This window comes from Schistocerca piceifrons, chromosome 8, assembly GCF_021461385.2.
Source record: "Schistocerca piceifrons isolate TAMUIC-IGC-003096 chromosome 8, iqSchPice1.1, whole genome shotgun sequence".
In the NCBI taxonomy this organism is placed as follows: domain Eukaryota; kingdom Metazoa; phylum Arthropoda; class Insecta; order Orthoptera; family Acrididae; genus Schistocerca; species Schistocerca piceifrons.
In genome coordinates this window covers 205477948-205497732 of record NC_060145.1, presented here as the reverse complement: position 1 = coordinate 205497732, position 19785 = coordinate 205477948, and the positions used below count along the sequence as shown (strand labels likewise).

At 41.3% G+C, this 19785-nt stretch overlaps 1 protein-coding gene across 1 annotated transcript in view; it reads left to right on the top strand.

The window, feature by feature from the left end:
• The first annotated feature begins 2175 nt into the window (after positions 1 to 2175).
• Positions 2176 to 19785, top strand: part of LOC124712051 — a 32630-nt gene continuing 15020 nt past the window's right edge. The window contains exons 1-3 of the mRNA XM_047242343.1: positions 2176 to 2228; positions 10318 to 10536; positions 16013 to 16045. Coding sequence (XP_047098299.1) covers positions 2181 to 2228; positions 10318 to 10536; positions 16013 to 16045 — 300 coding nt within the window. The 5' untranslated portion in view covers positions 2176 to 2180. The remainder of the gene's footprint in view (positions 2229 to 10317; positions 10537 to 16012; positions 16046 to 19785) is intronic.

Sequence of the window (19785 nt, the reverse complement as noted above, 5' to 3'; positions counted from 1 at the left end):
GCTGCGACAAGTGGAACATCAGCGACCTTGCCGGGTTAATGTATGGTGTGGCATTATGGGAGGAAGGATAATTGGCCCCCATTTTATCTATTGCAATCTAAATGGTGCAATGTATGCTGATTTCCTACGTAATGTTCTACCGATGTTACTGCAAGATGTTTCACTGCATGACAGAATAGCAATGTACTTCCAATATGATGGATGTCCGACACACAGCTCGCGTGCGGTTGAAGCGGTAATGGTAATCAATAGCATATTTCATGACAGGTGGACTGGTCGTCGAAGCAATGTACTTCCAATATGATGGATGTCCGACACATAGCTCGCGTGCGGTTGAAGCGGTAATGGTAATCAATAGCATATTTCATGACAGGTGGACTGGTCGTCGAAGCACCGTACAATGTTCACCAGATCTGACGTCCCCGGATTTCTTTCTGTGGGGAAAGTTGAAGGATATTTGCCATCGTGATCCACCGACAACGCCTGCCAACATGCGTCAGCGCATTGTCAATGTGCGAACATTACGGAAGGCGAACTACTCGCTGTTGAGAGTAATGTCGTTACAAAATGGTTCAAATGGCTCTGAGCACTATGCGACTTAACTTCTGAGGTCATCAGTCGCCTAGAACTTAGAACTAAATAAACCTAACTAACCTAAGGACATCACACACATCCATGTCCGAGGCAGGATTCGAACCTGCGACCGTAGCGGTTCTCGGCTCCAGACTGTAGCGCCTAGAACCGCACGGCCACTCCGGCCGGCTGAATGTCGTTACACGTATTGCCAAATGCATTGAGGTTGACGGACATCATTTTGAGCATTTATTGCCTGAATGTGGTATTTACAGGTAATCACGCTGTAACAGCATGCGTTCTCAGAAATGATAAGTTCACAAAGGTACATGTATCACATTGGAACAACCGAAATAAAATGTTCAAACGTTCCTACGTTCTGCATTTTAATTTGGAAAACCTACCTGTTACCAACTGTTCGTCTAAAATTGTGAGCCATATGTTTGTAACTATTACAGCGCCATCTATCACAAAGCGATAAAAGTGGTCCAACTAAAACATTCATATTTTTTACGTAATAAAAAAACGCAGTTGACATCCGTTTGAACTATTGCAGCGCCATCTAGCGGGTCAACCATAGTGCCATCTGGTTTCCCCCTTCAAGCTAGACAAGTTTCGTTCTTTGTAGTTATTTCGTTTGATGTTTATTTCGTGAGATATTTGGCCCGGTCACGATCAATGGACCACCTGTATACTCATGCACCACTTTCATCCGTGGGAATGGCGTTTTCCTGTAAATATACTGAAATTGTTGAAAAAAAAAAAAACTCGCATAAGATGAAATATTAATCGACGTTCTCCACAGGAATAGAAATACTGGAATATCAATTTGATATCATTCGGTCAAGATGTTCATAGTGTACACCAACCATCAGCGTATGGGCACCTGGACGCCAAATACAGATAATAAGAAGTTTCAGGTGTTAAATCTAAATGAAAGCCTGTTCAGAACCGTTGTGGCCTCTGCATTTGCATTCAAAATACAATGCTGTCAGATCATGAGTCTAGGCTGAAATGCAGTGCACTGGAAAAAAACATGTTTTGTTCAAAAAATGGTTCAAATGGCTCTGAGCACTATGGGACTCAACTGCTGAGGTCATTAGTCCCCTAGAACTTAGAACTAGTTAAACCTAACTAACCTAAGGACATCACAAACATCCATGCCCGAGGCAGGATTCGAACCTGCGACCGTAGCGGTCTTGCGGTTCCAGACTGCAGCGCCTTTAACCGCACGGCCACTTCGGCCGGCCATGTTTTGTGATCTGTTTTAATACAGTAAACGAAAGAAAAGGAAATTTCTGCCAGTGTCACATAACGACTTCTGCTTACTCGTTGGTGATGGTCCGCAGAGCTGCAGGATTACCGGAGTTCCTACAATGAGGTTCGTCAACAGCTCTACACATCTGCTATCTGCTGTGGAATTTTCCTAGAAGTGCTTGACATTAGGACATCTTTATCAAGACCTTGACTGGCAGGAAGCTACAGGTTATATCACAGGTTGGTGCGCAAATCGCTTAAACTGTTCGCAAACAGCGGCTCTGGCACGTGCGACACAATATAAAAAGCTCAACCTGTGCCGGCACGGCCACATACGAAGCCTTGTCGAAATGGCGTCAAAACTAGTGTTCCTTGTCGCGCTAGCCGTGTTGTCGCAGGTAAGTGAGAGTCTACAGCGAAAGCACTTCGTATCAGCATGATGGGAGAAGTTTCGGGATAAGGAAGCTTGAATAGTGGCTCAGATGGAGTGCTTCTTTTTTCTCCCTTCTTGTTAGTGCATCTAGACGCCATGACCTTCCGCCATGCGTGCTAGAGGTGCCTCAGTGTCATAGTTTTCTGCTCTTCAGTTCCAACTCTTCAGCCGACCGGGGTGGCCGAGCGGTTCTAGGCGCTATAGTCTGCAACCGCGCGACCGCTACGGTCGCAGGTTCGAATCCTGCCTCGGGCATGGGTGTGTGTGATGTCCTTAGGTTAGTTAGGTTTAAGTAGTTCTAAGTTCTAGGGGACTGATGACCTCAGATGTTAAGTCCCATAGTGCTCAGAGCCATTTGAACCATTTGAACCAACTTTTCATGTAACAGAAGAGGAGACAATAAACTATAAGGCGCAAACTTATTTACATACAATACTTACTCTAAAATCGTCAATAATGTTCGACGCCATTGTAGAATATTAAAGATTGTCAATAACTTATTAATTCACAATTACGGTCTTGATGTGTTTGTGACTATTAGTGAGGTACCTGGACCCAGAGATTAGTTACGTCGGTGGGCGGGGGGAGGGGGAAGGAGAATTTTACATCGTGATATAATGGGATATAAGGGAGTAAATGGGGGTGAATGTACCAGGGATACCGAAGATTAGTGTTGTGTTTTGGAGATCCTAGAAGAAATGTAATGGAAGAGATATCTTGATTTTTGGCGGAATGCAAATGAAGTACTGGATTCACCCACGTGACCAAGGCACTCAAGATTGTATAAACTCGATCAGTGTGGAGCTTTGAAGGACGCTGTTTCACTTTCTTTTTTGGGGGGGTTTGTGAAACAGGAACCTGCAGAAGTAGTTAAAACGCGACATTTTCAGCGTGATAATGTAATGCACTCAGTTCTAGTAGCTAGTTTTGATGTAAGTGTTTCGGTGGGAACTTGAAGTACCGGAATTTGTGGATTTTCTACAAAATGGTTATTAATATATGAAAAAATGTATTCAGTATTTCATGAAAAGGTGCTGATAATGGTCTCTCTTGTGGTGCAACCAGCCATAGTCAAAAATAGTATAAACTTTTAACGTAATCACAATATTGTCCCTTATCATGGGAAACTTGGTCTATCGTCACGTATTAGTCTCGGTAGCCACTAGAAGCTTTAAGGTGCTACGCAGTGTAGTACGTAGTGAAGGAAGTAGAGAAATATTCACCCGACACAGTCCAGTTTACAAACCGCTGCAGAAGTTCACGTTATTTATGAAAATATGTGCTTGTACCGCGAGGTAGTGACAGTTGTTGACATCTACCAGCGAAATCCGATATCTAAACACAGAAATTTGCACGATGGTACTAATAATCGTTGTCATCCGGTGATGAGGGATCCTGTAGATCACGTACTGTCTTACCGAACTGCATACACCTGGAACTACGAGTACCTGATGTCGCAATATCTAGTACCACGCTCGTGAACCGCCTACCTGAGTTAGCCTGTTCACCTGCTCCTCTTGCCAAAGTAAACTTGCTATGCCAAATGATCGCATTTCTTCGGGTGTCCCCCCTATAACAACTCTGAACACTGTACTTTCCACTATTATTGATACATGAGCGTTCTTCTGTATACATTTACTTCTTATTATCGCTGTAATGCACTTCTTACCCATAATATCACATTTACCTCTTTGTTGACTGGGGCCGTAGTGTCTAAGTGTTGGTATTGTGACTTTTTTTTAAATAAATTAATTGTCTGATTTGCTGCCAGCAACATCATTTATTTTTTGAATTTAATACCTCACTAAGACATTCCAGAACGCTTTCTTCAGAAACAGGCATTCTTCATTGTATGCATATGAAAACATCAGGTACTGGAATTATCTGAAATTTATTATTTCATAATTTACAGACTATGTCTACCATATCCAAGTTGAATTTCTCGCTGTGTGGCATAGCGTCTGCTGTTTTGAAACTCTCTGGCAGATTAAAACTTCGACTCAAAACCCGACCTCCAAACATCACTTCTACTGGTATCTCACTGCTATACGTAATGTAATCTTAACGCAGTCTTTTTTTTTTGGGTGAGTTATGTGGTGAGTGTCTGTGTGTGTGTGTGTTTGTTCAAATGGTTCAAATGGCTCTGAGCACTATGGGACTCAACATCTTAGGTCATAAGTCCCCTAGAACTTAGAACTACTTAAACCTAACTAACCTAAGGACATCACACACACCCATGCCCGAGGCAGGATAGGAACCTGCGACCGTAGCAGTCCCGCGTTTCCGGACTGCAGCGCCAGAACCGCACGGCCATCGCGGCCGGCATGTGTGTGTGTGTGTGTGTGTGTGTGTGGTGTGTGTGTGTGTGTGTGTGTCTTAGGAGGATAGAGGAAAGAGGGCGAAAACTTTATATGCACTGTCATTGTCGTTGTGATATTGCGCTGTACCTTGTTGATTGTGAATTTGACTGTCTTGGACGTATGAGGGTTTTTTGGGAATCGTCCGTATTTGTGACCGGTTACTAACTGATACAGAAACATCGTAATGCTACCAACACAAACAATGCCACAACCAACAACATGCAGCCCAACGTAAAACAACGACGACATCAAAAACAGCAACAGCAACAACAACAACAACAACAACAACAAGCAATAGAAAACGCCTGATGAGCAAAACATGCTCGAAACGCGTATCCGTGTATCAAGTTTAAAAAAAGAGAAAAATGTGACTAGTGGCAGAACAAAACAAACATTATACTTCTTTGTTTGTCATATATCCCCAATCTCCTCTATTTGAACAGATCCAATGAATCACGTAATCACTCTACTTCCAAATGTATTAGTCTTGTTTCTGTCCGAACTTTGTAGCTGTCGATGATTTCTGATGTGTCGTGGACAAATGAATGAACGATCGTCCTGCAGATCTTGATCTTTACATTGAAGGGCTTTCAAGCTAAGAGTGTTTCGCACACTAAAAGCAAAAAGATCTATTTCCTGCTTGTATCTTCTCGCGTGCACAATAACATTCTTTCTTCCAGGTTAGCTGGTGTTTTCTTTTACAGCTGAAGTCTTAGAATTGGTGCTACATGTACATAAATTTTATTTTGAGGGAGGCTATGCGATATCTTATTAAGATTGAAACGAGTGATATCTGTCGTATACTCTTTCTAGAATTTTAGTATATTTCGCAGTTCTTTTCCTCGTTATGGTAACGGCAAAAGCGTTTTATGACACTGATTGCGTAGGCGTTCTGCTCTCTGCACTGAGGAGGTAACTTTTGCTCACACCCATTCGTTATATTTGCATCTCGAAGTGGAAGTGTTATGTCTCATGTGTATTCCTGTAAGAGGCTATGATGAATGCGAATATTGTGTTTCTAAGGCATAGGGCAAAGGTCGAGAGTTCGAGTCTCGGTCTGGCACACAGTCTTAATCCGCCACTAAGTTAAACTGTGTTTCTGTTGAAGACGATAGGAGTGGCAAGAAAAAGACTGAAAGCTGTACCTAAACATAACCTTCTGCTATCGAAGAGCATCTAGGGGACCGCAGAGTTTACGTTTGCATCTGAGTGACGCAACACCATCGAAACTGTCTCTTACTCTCAGTCTACTAGGCGCTGATAAGAGGTTTAGATTTTAAGCCTGGACGTTCTTGAATAAATTTGTTTATGATATTTACGCTACCATCTCTCCTCTTCCGGCAAAATATTGGTAGCAAAAATAAATTTCCCACAAGTACCACTCGAATATGTTAAATGCAACAACAACAAAAAATCAGTTTCATTCCTTCATCTGGAACCGCATCTTACGAATTGAAGCGTAATCCATGTGTATTCCGTACTAGTAAAAGTACAGCAAGTTAAAATCTTTGTTGCAGTAATGAGGAATATTAGATGACACTGTTTTAACGGCTTGGACGGCAGAATATGTCACCTGTACTGCCAATGTCAAAGCAAATTTACTTTGGTCTCTGTATGATAGTGGTTCTAATTACAGCCTTTAAGAGTTTAATGTCATTTGAATGAAGTCCAAACGAAGAAAATTAAACTGGCAAGACAACAAAAAGAGTTCACCACCCTTTCCTGTCTCTCACTGAACTCGCCTAGCAGTACCGCACAAAAAGAATCTTAGAATCTTTGTATCAAGTCTATTCTACGTAATTTAATTCTACGTAAGTAAATGACGAAGTTGGCTTATTGATCAGTGTTAAAAACACTGTACGTGCTTTTTACAATAAGGGAAGACATACAAGTATGTCAAAAATAACATCCTGTTATCACTCGCAAGATTTTATTTTTATACTTTTGTCCAAGGCGTTTAGAAACTCCACTTTCAAGAAATTATTCCTCTCCTTTCTTGAGGGTTGCACCGACGTATGTCTACTGTCTAGCAGGGAAAAAAGTCAGTTTCTATGTATTACTTCAGTTTAACCAGACAGGGGGAGAGAGTAAGAGAGGGACAGAGAAAGAGACAGAGAGACAGAGAGAGAGACAGAGAAAGAGAGAGAGTCGTTTGTGTCAGCGAGAGACTCCCACATACACTTAGCAAAATTTGTCACATGTATTAACTTTGGATATTACTCATACTTTGTTTATTCAGAGTTATTTAGCTACAAATAAAAGCAGTGCTTACAGTTTCCGGTTCGAGACTCTTTTAAAAGCGAAATTTTATTGTCACATGGTTGTCAAACAGTCAGTGAAGTCGATCATTTTAAATTATCAAGATTATGGGTAATTAAAAAGTTTCCTGAGAAGTATGAGGTTCCATACCTTGAGCAGAAACTAAATTTCGCTATGTTCACCGCATGACAGTATTCTCCTCTGTCTCCGAAACGTGAAAGTTCGTTTACTTTGTTTCCTTGCCACTCTATTATCTCCAGTGGTGTACTCTGGAGCAGTCGTTGCGGTGTTTAATCGCGAACTTTGCATAGGCCGTTGTTTAGATGTCTCGAAGTTCCAACTTGTTATCCCTTTACATACACGAGTACACCATCATAGGATCTGTTGTTGGTAATATTGACTCATTCATAATTCGTTCACTGCACACTAAACCAAAAAACGATTTCCACTTCTTTAAGACTACAGAAGAATGCTGAAGATAAGGTGGGTAGATCACGTAACTAATGAGGAGGTATTGAATAGGATTGGGGAGAAGAGAAGTTTGTGGCACAACTTGACTAGAAGAAGGGATCGGTTGGTAGGACATGTTTTGAGGCATCAAGGGATCACAAATTTAGCATTGGAGGGCAGCGTGGAGGGTAAAAATCGTAGAGGGAGACCAAGAGATCAATACACTAAGCAGATTCAGAAGGATGTAGGTTGCAGTAGGTACTGGGAGATGAAGAAGCTTGCACAGGATAGAGTAGCATGGAGAGCTGCATCAAACCAGTCTCAGGACTGAAGACCACAACAACAACAACAACAACTTCTTTAAGCTTTGTAAGGAAGGGCGTGAACTGTTCAAGAACTTTCACTTTCAACAGGCACCGACGTACCTCAAGAAACTAAGTCATAAAACCCAAGTCTTCAAATCTGAATTGAAAGGTTTCCCTGTGCACACTCATTCTCTGCTGTACAGTAATTTCTCAAGTACTTGAGAAGTTTTTTACCTTAATGTGTACTTATTCGAGTGCCTTCTCAGAACTTTTTCATGTTTTCTTAATTCTTTAGATCTTTTTTGTGTACATTATCTATTTGGCATTTTTAAGAAATATACGGACACGGTACATGACCAGGTAATTTTAGCTCGCATAATCCCGCAGAATCTGACAAATAAATAAATTCACACTTAAAGTATTCTAATCCCAAATTAAAAGTCTTCCGTTAGACTTAGCGCAGGCCCTGGGGGCTCAACAAAATTAAAACCGTCTCACAGAACAGAATTTCGTGTCAGAATATAACAAGCAGTCAGTTATAGCGATGGATTCCAACCCCAGAAGAGCTGACTATGCTTTGATATGTAAATGTTTTGTTCTTAGGTGTGTTCAGTGGGTTTCCTTTAATCTAAGATACGACGTAAAGACCGCCTAACACTATTTCGTAGTCGGTATAACCTGCCTTAGCTTGTTATTTTCACCTTCATCCGTTCGCTATCCCGTCCGTACAACAGCTTTCTCTAAAAGCGCACGATATTTGCTAGAACTGTATACAGGTGACACAAAAATACGATACTTCTGAAATGTGTCGTGATAGACATACGTAATTAGCGGCACTGTGGAACAGGGACGGTTAACTACGACCACGTTATTTAGTAACCTGCAACATCGTTCTTTCTCCACAGATATGTTTTAAAAAGAGAACAGTATTGTGGAAGTGGCCCATGGGGAATTGCAAGGTTTTTTCAGTTAAAGTAGCATAGTCGGCTATCCTAAAAACTGTAGGAACATGAATCGCAAACGAAATTGGATCGAAAAAAAAGTCGTCAGGATGACGAATAAGGGCATGATCATTAGGCAGAACATCGAGAGACTATGAGTTTTAATCTTAAGAATAGTGGGGTGAACGTCTTTTGGCACGTTATTCGAGAGACTGGTCGTCGGACTATCCACAGTGATTAAAACTCCCATTAGTATAAAAGACGATTTGTAAAATAATTGAATAAGTGGAATTAACAGTTCCAATTAGCATCCGGAAACAAATGAAGACGATCACAATAGAGGACAGCGAACATCTGGACTCGCTCGATGGCACATGAGGACCATAGTCATCTCACTGACTACGTGACATAAACTGATGGTGTGGTGCATGGTTTCGTCACAGTGGCTCATCAGACCTAACTTATCGAAAATGAGGAGCGGATGAGATGACTTTCACTTAGGGTAATTCGCTTAGATGCTGCAGGCTTCTATTACAGCTGCAATGAGCGATTTTACGTACCTTCACTACCTCTGGTTCTCACAGGGTTACGTTACTTCGTACACTCAGGGACGGTTAGTGACAGCCACTCCCCGATTCTCAGATAAATGATCAAGAATTCGTGACATTCCCTAACCTACTGTATCAGTAAACTTTCTCTTCAGTTTTCTCCTTATTTCTTGTATGATGAAGTCAAAAGCTCGCCTTGTAATACATGGCCACGGAGGGTTGATGAAATCAAACGATTTCACCTCGAAGTTCACGGTATTCAGTAATGAGGTCCGGAAAAGAATATTGCATGAATGCATCCGAATAGTAGGATATTATCTACAACGTGAAATTTTCTAATCGTAATCTCCCCCGTCCTTCTTACTTCCATCTATCGTCCACACTAAAGTCTCTTATGAAGATTTGAGAGAAGTGAAGATTACAATAAACTTTCACGTTTACTTGGCTCGTCATGGCTCCAGTTCTTCTTGTCTAGGAGTCTGATTCTTGAAAATCCCACATTTTAGGTCCTCACGATTGGAATGAACTAAATAAATTTGAAGATTGTTGGTGCACAAATTTTGTTTTACCTAAATATATTTTCTCACATTTTAGAATATTGTACAGTCTTTTGATTTTTCACGGTAACAAAGCCGAACTTACATTGTTGGCACAAAAATACAAAATTACGTCCGATCACATCAGAGGCATGCTTACGACTCTCTCTCTCTGCGGAAATAACAATATTCGAAACGGTTTACAATTTTCTTTAACAAATGAATTTCTACTAGCTTTAATTTCGATTATTATTTCATAAATAAATCCAGAAATTAATGTAGTAAACAGTACAGGACCGCATAACTAATAATATAATTTTTAAGTGTGTTACTGTTATCGACAACTACTGTTGAGGAAAAGTAATGCTAGAGGAGGATGTCCCGTTACAAACTAAAGAAGAGTTGTAGTAGATCAATTGCTGTCACCAAATGTTTACATTGTTTTTTATTTTGCATGTTTCTTAAAACCTCTCGTTTAGTTTGTACCACCCAGTTCTTATAATATTATTTTTATATTAACAGTTTAATTTTCTGTGTTTAATCGAACTTAATGTTGCTTCGAAGTCTGCATTTACGGGTCAACTTAAGCTGAAGCGTATGTTGATCCTCGAGATATGTGGCTAATGGATAGTTCACTGATTGCTCTATGTTGCAGGGTGTCATCGCAGCACCTGCTCCCGAACCGTTGTTTGGTATCGGTGACATCATTGGCGACGTCATCGACACCGTTACTAATATTACATCCGATGTGATCGATGCAGGAGAGACAATTATCGGTGGCATCGGTGACGCTGTCGATGATGTAATCGGAGCTGGAGAATCAATTGTCGGTGGAATCGTCAACGTTACATCTGATGCTCTCGACAACATCCAGGTAAGTCTGAGACGACTCAGTAGATCGCTGGAACTTCGGAGCTAAACCGTGATGAATCCTTCTCCACTTTCATGGGACAATCTTTCAGTGGAGGTTAAAAACACACATTCCGTCAGCAGACTCGTCTATCTCTGACACTGGCGTATCCTAAATTTGGAGTAATCTACATCTATATTTCCGTTTGTGAAAATGGCTCACTAAGAAAAACATATGTGACTGACATTGAGTTTGCTGAACAGCTTAGTTCCGTGACGGTACACGAAGGCTTAGGTACACAGAACTGTGTATCATCTCAGACTATTCAGCACGTTGTGATGACATGAAATCATACAGGAATACGTTATTTTGCTACGGCGTCCGTCTCCACGCAGTTTGTTTGTGGGTTCGCAAAGAATCAATGTAAGATAGTGATAGATATGTATTCAACGGACGTGTCGGACAGTCTTGTACATACTTCACTTTTTGACCAGGCGCTGTCATACTGATTTTAGTATTTGGAAATGTCCAATGGGGAGGGGAGATGGGTAGGTGGGGGTAGGGGGTAGTAGTACGGCGTCTAACACGTGCCTGACGTAACGATTGCAGTTATGATCCGTCAGTCCATTAGGCCCGATATTTCATTTTGTTTCAAACGGCACATAAGACACTAACATTTGACACCTCCTCGTCAGCCTGGCCAACAATAGAGACCAGCAGATTGCAGCCAACGAATACAGTACGCATATTCAGTCAATACTTTAGGTTAGGCTGATGCTGGAGCTACGACTCCGAAAACACTGCATTTTCCCACTCAGCACACAAGCTGTGTACCCCGAGTGGTTCGTGGGATCCGACGCAGACAGGTTCACACTAACTGCGGTACTCCATCTGCGGACCACCGTTGTATAGTAGACACGGTAACGTATGGTCATGTGGACGTGATGGCTGTCATCCCAACCTGTACCCACAATGAGTGATCCAATGTCCATAAACCGTTGTGTACGGACCTGTTATATACAATAGTTATACAGTCCGCAGCAATGTCACTGCCGTAGCGTCATGTCCCATACGAGCCGAAATATCACAGTCTGATAAACACGTTTCCTGCAGAGATGTCATTCTACTCTGATCGAACTCAGCCGCCTGTTAATACCACACCTTTTGACTTCGCTGAGGTGTGCTGGTAATTGTTTTCACGTTTCCTCTTCGTTTGGGGCCTCTTATGCGACTGCGCTTGGCTCTACATCAATCCTTCTGGTCACACTAGAAAGGGAGCCGTTTGACGAAGATGTACGCCAGCTCTCTGCTCTCTTAATTCGATATTGCTAGTAAGTACATACATTCTCCAAAGCTGGATTCACTTGTTTCGTTCTTTCTGTGTACTCGAATGGAGTGTGACACTTACGGTGTTCACTGACACCTGATAAATTGTTTAAGGCATCGGAACAAGGTTTTATTTAAACCTATGCGTATTAAAATGTTCGTTATCGTTATCGGTTTGCATACCAGGATAAAGAAACAACTTTTTTCCTTCTTTGATGTATAGAACGATATCCTGTTCCCAGTTGCAGACTAATATGCAGTCAGCCAAAATTTTCTCAACTCTGACAGTCTCTTAACCTCTGGGCAGCATTTATACGCACCGTCCTAAATTATTTGTTGTAACAGTACTGATGAGAAGAGAATACAAGCATTTGAAATTTGATGCTACAGAAGAACACTGAAGATTAAATGGCTAGATCGAGTAACCAAAGAAGAAGCAATGTAGCGAATTGGGGGGGGGGGGGGGATTTATGGCACAAATTGATTAAACGAAGGGATATGTTGATAGGAAAAAGCACGAGGCATCAAGAAATATTTAATTTGGTAATGAAGGGAAGCGCAGAGGGAGGCTTGAATACAAGAATCATGTGTAAGTGGACGTAGTTTCCAGTTATTATGTGGAGATAAGGAGAATGTCACACGGAATAGACTAACATAATTCAAATCTCTGTGTTCCCCTTCAATGTTCGTCCTCTACAGCTCTCTCGAGTGCCATGTAAGTTGTTACCTTACACACGACCAACAATCCTGTCCCTTCTTGTAGCTAATGCTTTCGATAGATCTCATTCTTTGTCGATTGTGCGGAAAACATTTGCTTTATTTATTAGTCACTTAATTTTGGACACCCTTCTGTATCACCACATAGAAAATAATTCTTTCCTATCCTTGATTCAAAGCATTATAAGTTCCTATGGGACCAAACTGCTGAGGTCATCGGTCCCTAGGCTTACAGACTACTTAATCTAACTTATGCTAAGGACAACACACACACCCATGCCCAAGGGAGGACTCGAACCTCCGACGGGGCAGCAGCGCCAACCGTGGCAAGGCGCCCAAGACCGCACGGCCACCCTGCGAGGCGATTTTCAGGGGAATCTCATACAACACTTCCTGCAAAATAGTGGCAAGTCTCGTAACGATAATGGAGGTGGATAACGATCAGTCTCCCTTCTCTCGAAAGTAGACTACGAAAGCCCAATACAATAATGAGATCTGGTGACTGGTGTGTCCAGGAGAGATGCGAAAATTCATCCTCGTGCTCTCAAAACCAGTCCTGGACAATGTCAGTTGTGCGAACAGGGACCTGTCGCCTTGGAACACAACATCCAGATTGGGGAACAACTACTGTACCATGAGACTGATCTAATCACCCAAAATGGTCACATAATCCTTGGCAGTAATGTGACTTTGCTGATGAACAATGGGCTGACCATTTGGATACACAAATCATCACCGGATCCACGCCATGCCTCACTATTGGTAGCAAGCAGACTATATCTAGTCCTAGCTCGGAGTACGCCAGATGTAAACTCGGCCATAAGTTGGAAACATTGTGAAACAAGAGTCATTCGACCAAATGACTTTCTTCTATTGCTCCATAGTCCAGGTTATATGGCTTTAGCCAGACAATTTCTCGTTCCGGGAATGTGCATGATTGACGTGCTGGTATGTAAATCCACCTCGCCCTACAATTCCCAGCCTATGGAGCTCCCTTCTAGTAGTTTTGGTGCTGACTGGGTTCGCAAGTGAGACGTTCAGTTCTGCAGAGAGTTAAGCAGTTGCTTTCCTTTTATTTTTCGTCACCACCCTCTTCAGTGGACGTGTATCACTATCACTCGGCACAGTTCCGTCCGCGTTGTGACATAGTAGATGATGTTTGTTCGCTTTTCCTGTATGCAGTACAAATCTTCAATACGATGCCTCTTGAAGCACCAAACATTTTGGAAGCCTTGGTCGCGGACGTATCCACCATACCAGCACCAACAATTTACCCATGTTCAGAACCATTTAGGTCCAACATACTGCACTCACAACTACACAGAAGACTGCTCTGATCACAACTGACACTTGTGACGTATTGAGGACATCGCACAGGTGCCGTTTGTGTTCAGGTACAACAGTGCAAACTGCGGGCTTGGCTAGCATCGGTATTTATGTTCAAGCACCCATTTCTTGCAACGTTTCCATATTTTTGTCCAACCCCTGTGTACTGCAGCTTTAAAATTCTTGAAGCGGACTTTGACAGAGCACTGAAAGACCTAAGTTGAACTATGTTCCCGCGGGCAGATGCCATTCGTCAGAACTTCTATCCTTGAAAGAGCCAGCCGCGACAAAACTGTTCCATTTCGTGCGCAAAATGTATTACTCAGGGGAAATACACTGAGATTTCAAGGAGAATGTAGTAGCTCCAATTTCAAAGGAAGCAAGTGTTGACAGGTGTGAATATTACCGAACTATCAGTTTAATAAGTCACCGTTGGAAAATACTAACACGAATTATTTATAGATGAGTGGAAAGCCGGTAGTAGCCGACTTCGGGGAAAAACAATTTGGATTCCGGGAAAATGTAGGAACATGCGAGGTAGTGCTGACCCTACGACTTCTCTTAGAAGATAGGTTAAGGAAGGTAAACCTATGTTTACGATGTTGTAGACTTAGAGAAGGCTTTTGACAATGCCGACTGGAATACTCTCTTTCAAATATTGAAGGTATCAGAGGTAAAATACAGGGAGTGAAAGGCTTTTTACAAGTTGTTAAGAAACCAAACGGCAGGTATAACAGTCGAGGGGCATGAAAGTGAAGCAGTGGTTCAGAAGGGAGAAAGACTGGGATGTAGCCTATCGCATGTATTATTCAATTTGTACACAGAGCAAGCAGTGAAGGAAATCAAAGAATAATTTGGAGTAGGAACTAAAGTTCAGCAAGAAGAAATAATAACTTTGAGATATGTCGATGGCGCTGTAAATCTTTGAAAGATGGTAAAGGACTTGGAAGAGCAGTTGAACGGAATGGACGCTGTCTTGAACGGAGGATGTAAGATAAACATTAACAAAAGCAAAACAAGGGTAATGGAATGCAGTAGAATTAAATGAGACGATGCTGAGGTAATTAGATTAGGAAACGACACACTAAACGTAGCATATGAGTTCCGCTGTTGGGCAGCAAAATAACTTATAATGGAGAAAGTGGAAACGGTATAAAATGTAGACTGGCAATGGCAAGAAAAACATTTCTGAGGAAGAGAAATTTTTTGATATCGAATACGGATTTAAACGTTATAAAGCTTTTTTTGTAGGTTTTGGTTGGAATGTATCCATGTATGGAAGTGATACATAGACGATAAACCGTTAGGCAAGAAGAGAATAGGTGCTTTTGAAATATGGTGCTACAGAAAAATATTGAAGGTTGGATGGGTAAATTGCGTAACTAATGAGGAGGTAATAGACTTGAGGAGACAGGAAATTTGAGGTACAGCTTTACTAAAAGAAGGAATCGGTTGGTAGGACATATTATGAGATGTGAATATCAAGGTACACCAGTTTTCTAACGTAGGGGAGTGTGTGTGTGTGGGGGGGGGGGGGGGGGAGGGGGGGTAAGGGGTTGAAATCGTAGAGGAAGACCAAGAGATGAGTACAATAATCAAATCTAGAAAGATGTGAGTTACAGTAGCTACTCGGAGATGAAGAGGCTTGCACAGGATAGACCAGAATGGAGAGCTGCATCAAACTTGTCTTCGGACTGAAGACCACAACATCAGAGACCTCAGCAGCCGACGAGTGATATCGTATCTGTTGCTTCTGCATGACTTCTGGCCAGTCATGTTCATTCCAGAGGATAATTTTAGAACCTGATAAGTATTGATTTAATTCCTAATCCTACAAAATATTTGCAACTTAAAACTTATATTACAGATTCGATAAAAAGAACATTTCGGAAATAAGTAAATGAAACCACATTGAAAATATCTGAAAGATTACGTAGCAGGATGATGCGGAACACGACGATTTTTTTTAACAGATATCCACCATGAAAGGAATGTTAACATGAAAGGAATGTTAATGATAATAGATTTATGGATAAATTTAAAATACGCCAGAATGCGGTCTCTGTTCGTGTATGTGTTCATTATCTTCTGTAACTGCCATATTCATAAGAAACCTTTCTTTTCCTTTCAGGATGGTATTCAGGAAGTGCAGTCTGGAGTTCAGGTAAGAAAGCGAATCACATTTACAGTAATAATTTTTAAATAATTGACAAGACTATCATAATAATGACCAGATTCGCTTGACTGTTGTTGATAGTGTATTAAATTCTATTATTTTTATGATCTGACAATTGTAGTATCATGTATGTGCCTCTACCAGCTCTGTAACCATACTCGTGCTCTCCTAACCGTGTAGAAGTCGTGAATTCCTAAGTGCATTTAATTCCAACTTTACGAATGTTACGCACATTCTAAGAAATAATTGAGAATAAGCAGTGCAATTAGATTTTCACCTGTGTGGTTCATCTTGTTGCTGCCGATAATTCACTGTAACCAGTTGCTGAACGCATTATTTCGGTATCTCAAGTTCTTTGTTAAATTCACAAACATCATGCTGAGCAAATATTTCAGATTTAAGAGGTAAGCATAAATTCCGATTTAATGTTTTCGTCATTATACATTTCTTCTAGCCACAACCCAACTTGTTGCACAGCTCCTACCGCACAGAAAGCAAGTGACCGCTAAAGAGGGCGCGAAAACCACAAATAAACAGTTGCATACGCATTCTTTTCAACATGCTTGAGTAGAGAAATATTTTTGGGTTTTAATATAATGATTGCATAACTTCCTACTAAATATATTGTGTTACAAATTTAAAAATACATGTTACTGCTATGGGAACTTTACAGTGCAATGGCCAGAGTGCGATAGAACCACACGTATTTGTAATTTCTGTAACACTTGCTTTTAGAAAATATACATGAACAAATCGAAAGCATACAACTCAAAAATTACACAATTAACATGTCGGAACCACGTCGCGAAAATAAGTCAAGTGATCGATACGCTGTGAAACGAAACCCAGTTTTCCTGAAAACATTTCAGCCCTCAAATTAACTGTGAACTACGAGTAAAATCCAGTTGTCGGACTCGGAAATCACCAACTCAGTACACCATTTGGAGTCACCAGTACACTTGTTTTTAATTATTGTTCACCAATCTACATGGAGCTCGATCGTTGAGACTGTAGAAATCAAATTCCTACGTCCTAAGAAAAATGCCATCTGATCAGTTTTCTGAAACATTTTTTGTGCCGCAATAAATCATGTTCTCTAAATCATGTATAGCAGGGTGTCTATAGCTCCTTTGCCTCACTTGTGCGCACGTACAGTACTCGAGTGGTCGACCTATACATCCACGCGTACAAAAGAGAGATTTAGGGGGAGGGTGTCAGTGGGGGAGGCGGGGGGGGGGGGGGGGATGGTGGCTGTAAGGGGAGACAGGATGTCCGGAGCAAATACAAGCTCTGTAATACGCATCACTGAGTGTAACCTCTTTCTTCCATTAACGTTTCTTAATGAGGGATGTGGATGGAGATTTCACAAATTATTATGTATTGTGACTCTACAATAGACAATACTCGCTTGTTCCGTTACTATACAATAAATCCAGGTATCATTTGCGTTGTACTAATCTTGTATTATTGAAGCTTAGCTTCTTTTTTTTCATCGTAGGATACGGATGGCAACTGACACTCAACAAAGCAAATGTAATGTACTTCTTATACATAGACGAAAAGATCCGATGTCTATTGACTACACTATCACTTAACATTTTGTGGAGCCGATAGCAATAATGAAATATGTGCAGTTTGATGTGGAGCGAAAATACACCTCGCGAGAAAGCACATTTAAGCGAAATTTTAGGAAAAGGGTATCTGGCGTCTTTCGTCAACGAGGAGTTAGTAATTTTCCAATTAGGTGAGCATTTTGGCTCTCCGAGGTTTCATTGACTGATTCATTTTGCATATTTTAAACCAACATTTTTGACTTTAATCTTTTGCTTGTCAAGTAGCAGTCAGCATCTTTAAGGCTAAAGCTATAATTGTAGGCAATACAGATTGCCAAATCTCTTGACCTGAGCCTCCTAATCATTAATGCCTCCTAATTGCTCAAGTGGTTTCACTGCACAACTTTTAAATCGGACTGAAAAGTATAAAATAATTTATTCCATCTCCAAATAGATACCTAACTCCATACAGTCAGTCCAGAAAAGTTGTGACTGCGAATCTTTAATAGCTATGAAAATACTTTTAAGATTCAAAATGAATAACGTGGGGGATACGCAATTTGTAACTGACGCATGAATAATTCACCTTCTTGTTATTACTGATATTGATGCATTAGTAGTTCGCTTCCTTACCGTTATCTGTTGCATGCGTGCCACATTTATTTTTGTTAAATCTTACAAGCACTTTCATAGGTATTAAAAATTCACAATCACAAATTTTCAATGGTTAAGAATGTGTATGGGACTAGAAGAAATTATTCTATACTTTTTAGTCCAATTTAAAAGAGTCAATAGAAGAATTCAGTTTTATTTAAGCACACTGACGGAAGATAATCCCAACGCCAAAAAATAACTAACGTGGAATAATGAAACTTCGGGAATACATTTGCCTATGTAACATATTTAAGCGATTAACACCGAAAGACGACAGATTAATGTAAGCTCGTGATAAGCCATTGTAAATGTGATATGGTGGTACATTAACAACCGATGTACCCGTCAGATTGTTGAAAGCAACCACGCAAACGTGCATGCATTGTGTTGTACAGGTGCCGGATGTCAATGTGTGGGACGGAGTGCCATGGCTGTTATTGCACTTGGTCGGTAAATACAGAGACGGTTAATGCTGTTTGTGGATGACGCTGGAGTTGTCGTCCGATAATGTCTCGTATGTGCCCGATTGGAGTCACGCAACATGTCGATACTTCGTAGAGCATATTGCGTCCCAACATCGGTATGTCGGTGATCGTTATCCTGTTGGAAAGCACGCCCTGGAATGCTGTTCATGAATGGCAGCACAACAGGTCGAATCATCAGACTGACATACAGTTTTGCAGTCATAATCACGGCAATGCTCCTCCTCTCATACGAAATCGCACGCCAGACCATAACTCCTGGTGTAGGTGCAGCGTGTCTACACAGGTTGCTTGCGGATCGTCAATTGACCTTCTAACCAACACACGAACATCAGTGGCACCGAGGCAGAACCAACTTTCATCAGAAAACGCAACAAACCTCCAATCAGCTCTCACTTGACATCACTGAAGTCGCTAATGACGGTGGTTTGGACGTCAGTGCAATGCACGCTACTGGGCAACTGATTCGGAGCTGTCCTTGAAGTAACCGATTTGCAACACTTCGTCGTGTCACTGTGGTGGAAACTTCTGCTCAAACTGCTGCTTCCCTCACGGTAGTGTCGCGTGGCCGTCCGGAGCCCGGTCTTCTTGCGACCGTACATTCTCGTGACCAATGTTGTCACCAATCACGTACAGCGGCTACATTGCTGCCATATCTTTCTGCTTTATCGCACAAGTAACATCCAGCTTCTCGCCGCACTGTTACGTGACCTCGTTCAAATGTTGATAATGGCGCCTTTGGTGCCTTAAAGGCGTTCTTGACTAACACCAACTCACCATGTGCAATCTCTAAGCTATCTAACGCTCGCGACCGTTACAACTGTATTTAAACCAAACCTGATTTGCATCGTTATAGCGGCGCGACTGGTGCGAATGTTGAACAGACGTTATTTTTCGGATGTAGAAACATGTCTACCAACTTTCGCTTATGTCACTCAACTTGTCAGTGCAGTTATTTGTAGGGATATTTTTCTGCGAGAGACGAGGGTAACTAAATTGCTCAGTGAGATATTTGAGGTCTAACATTATGTTTCAAAAC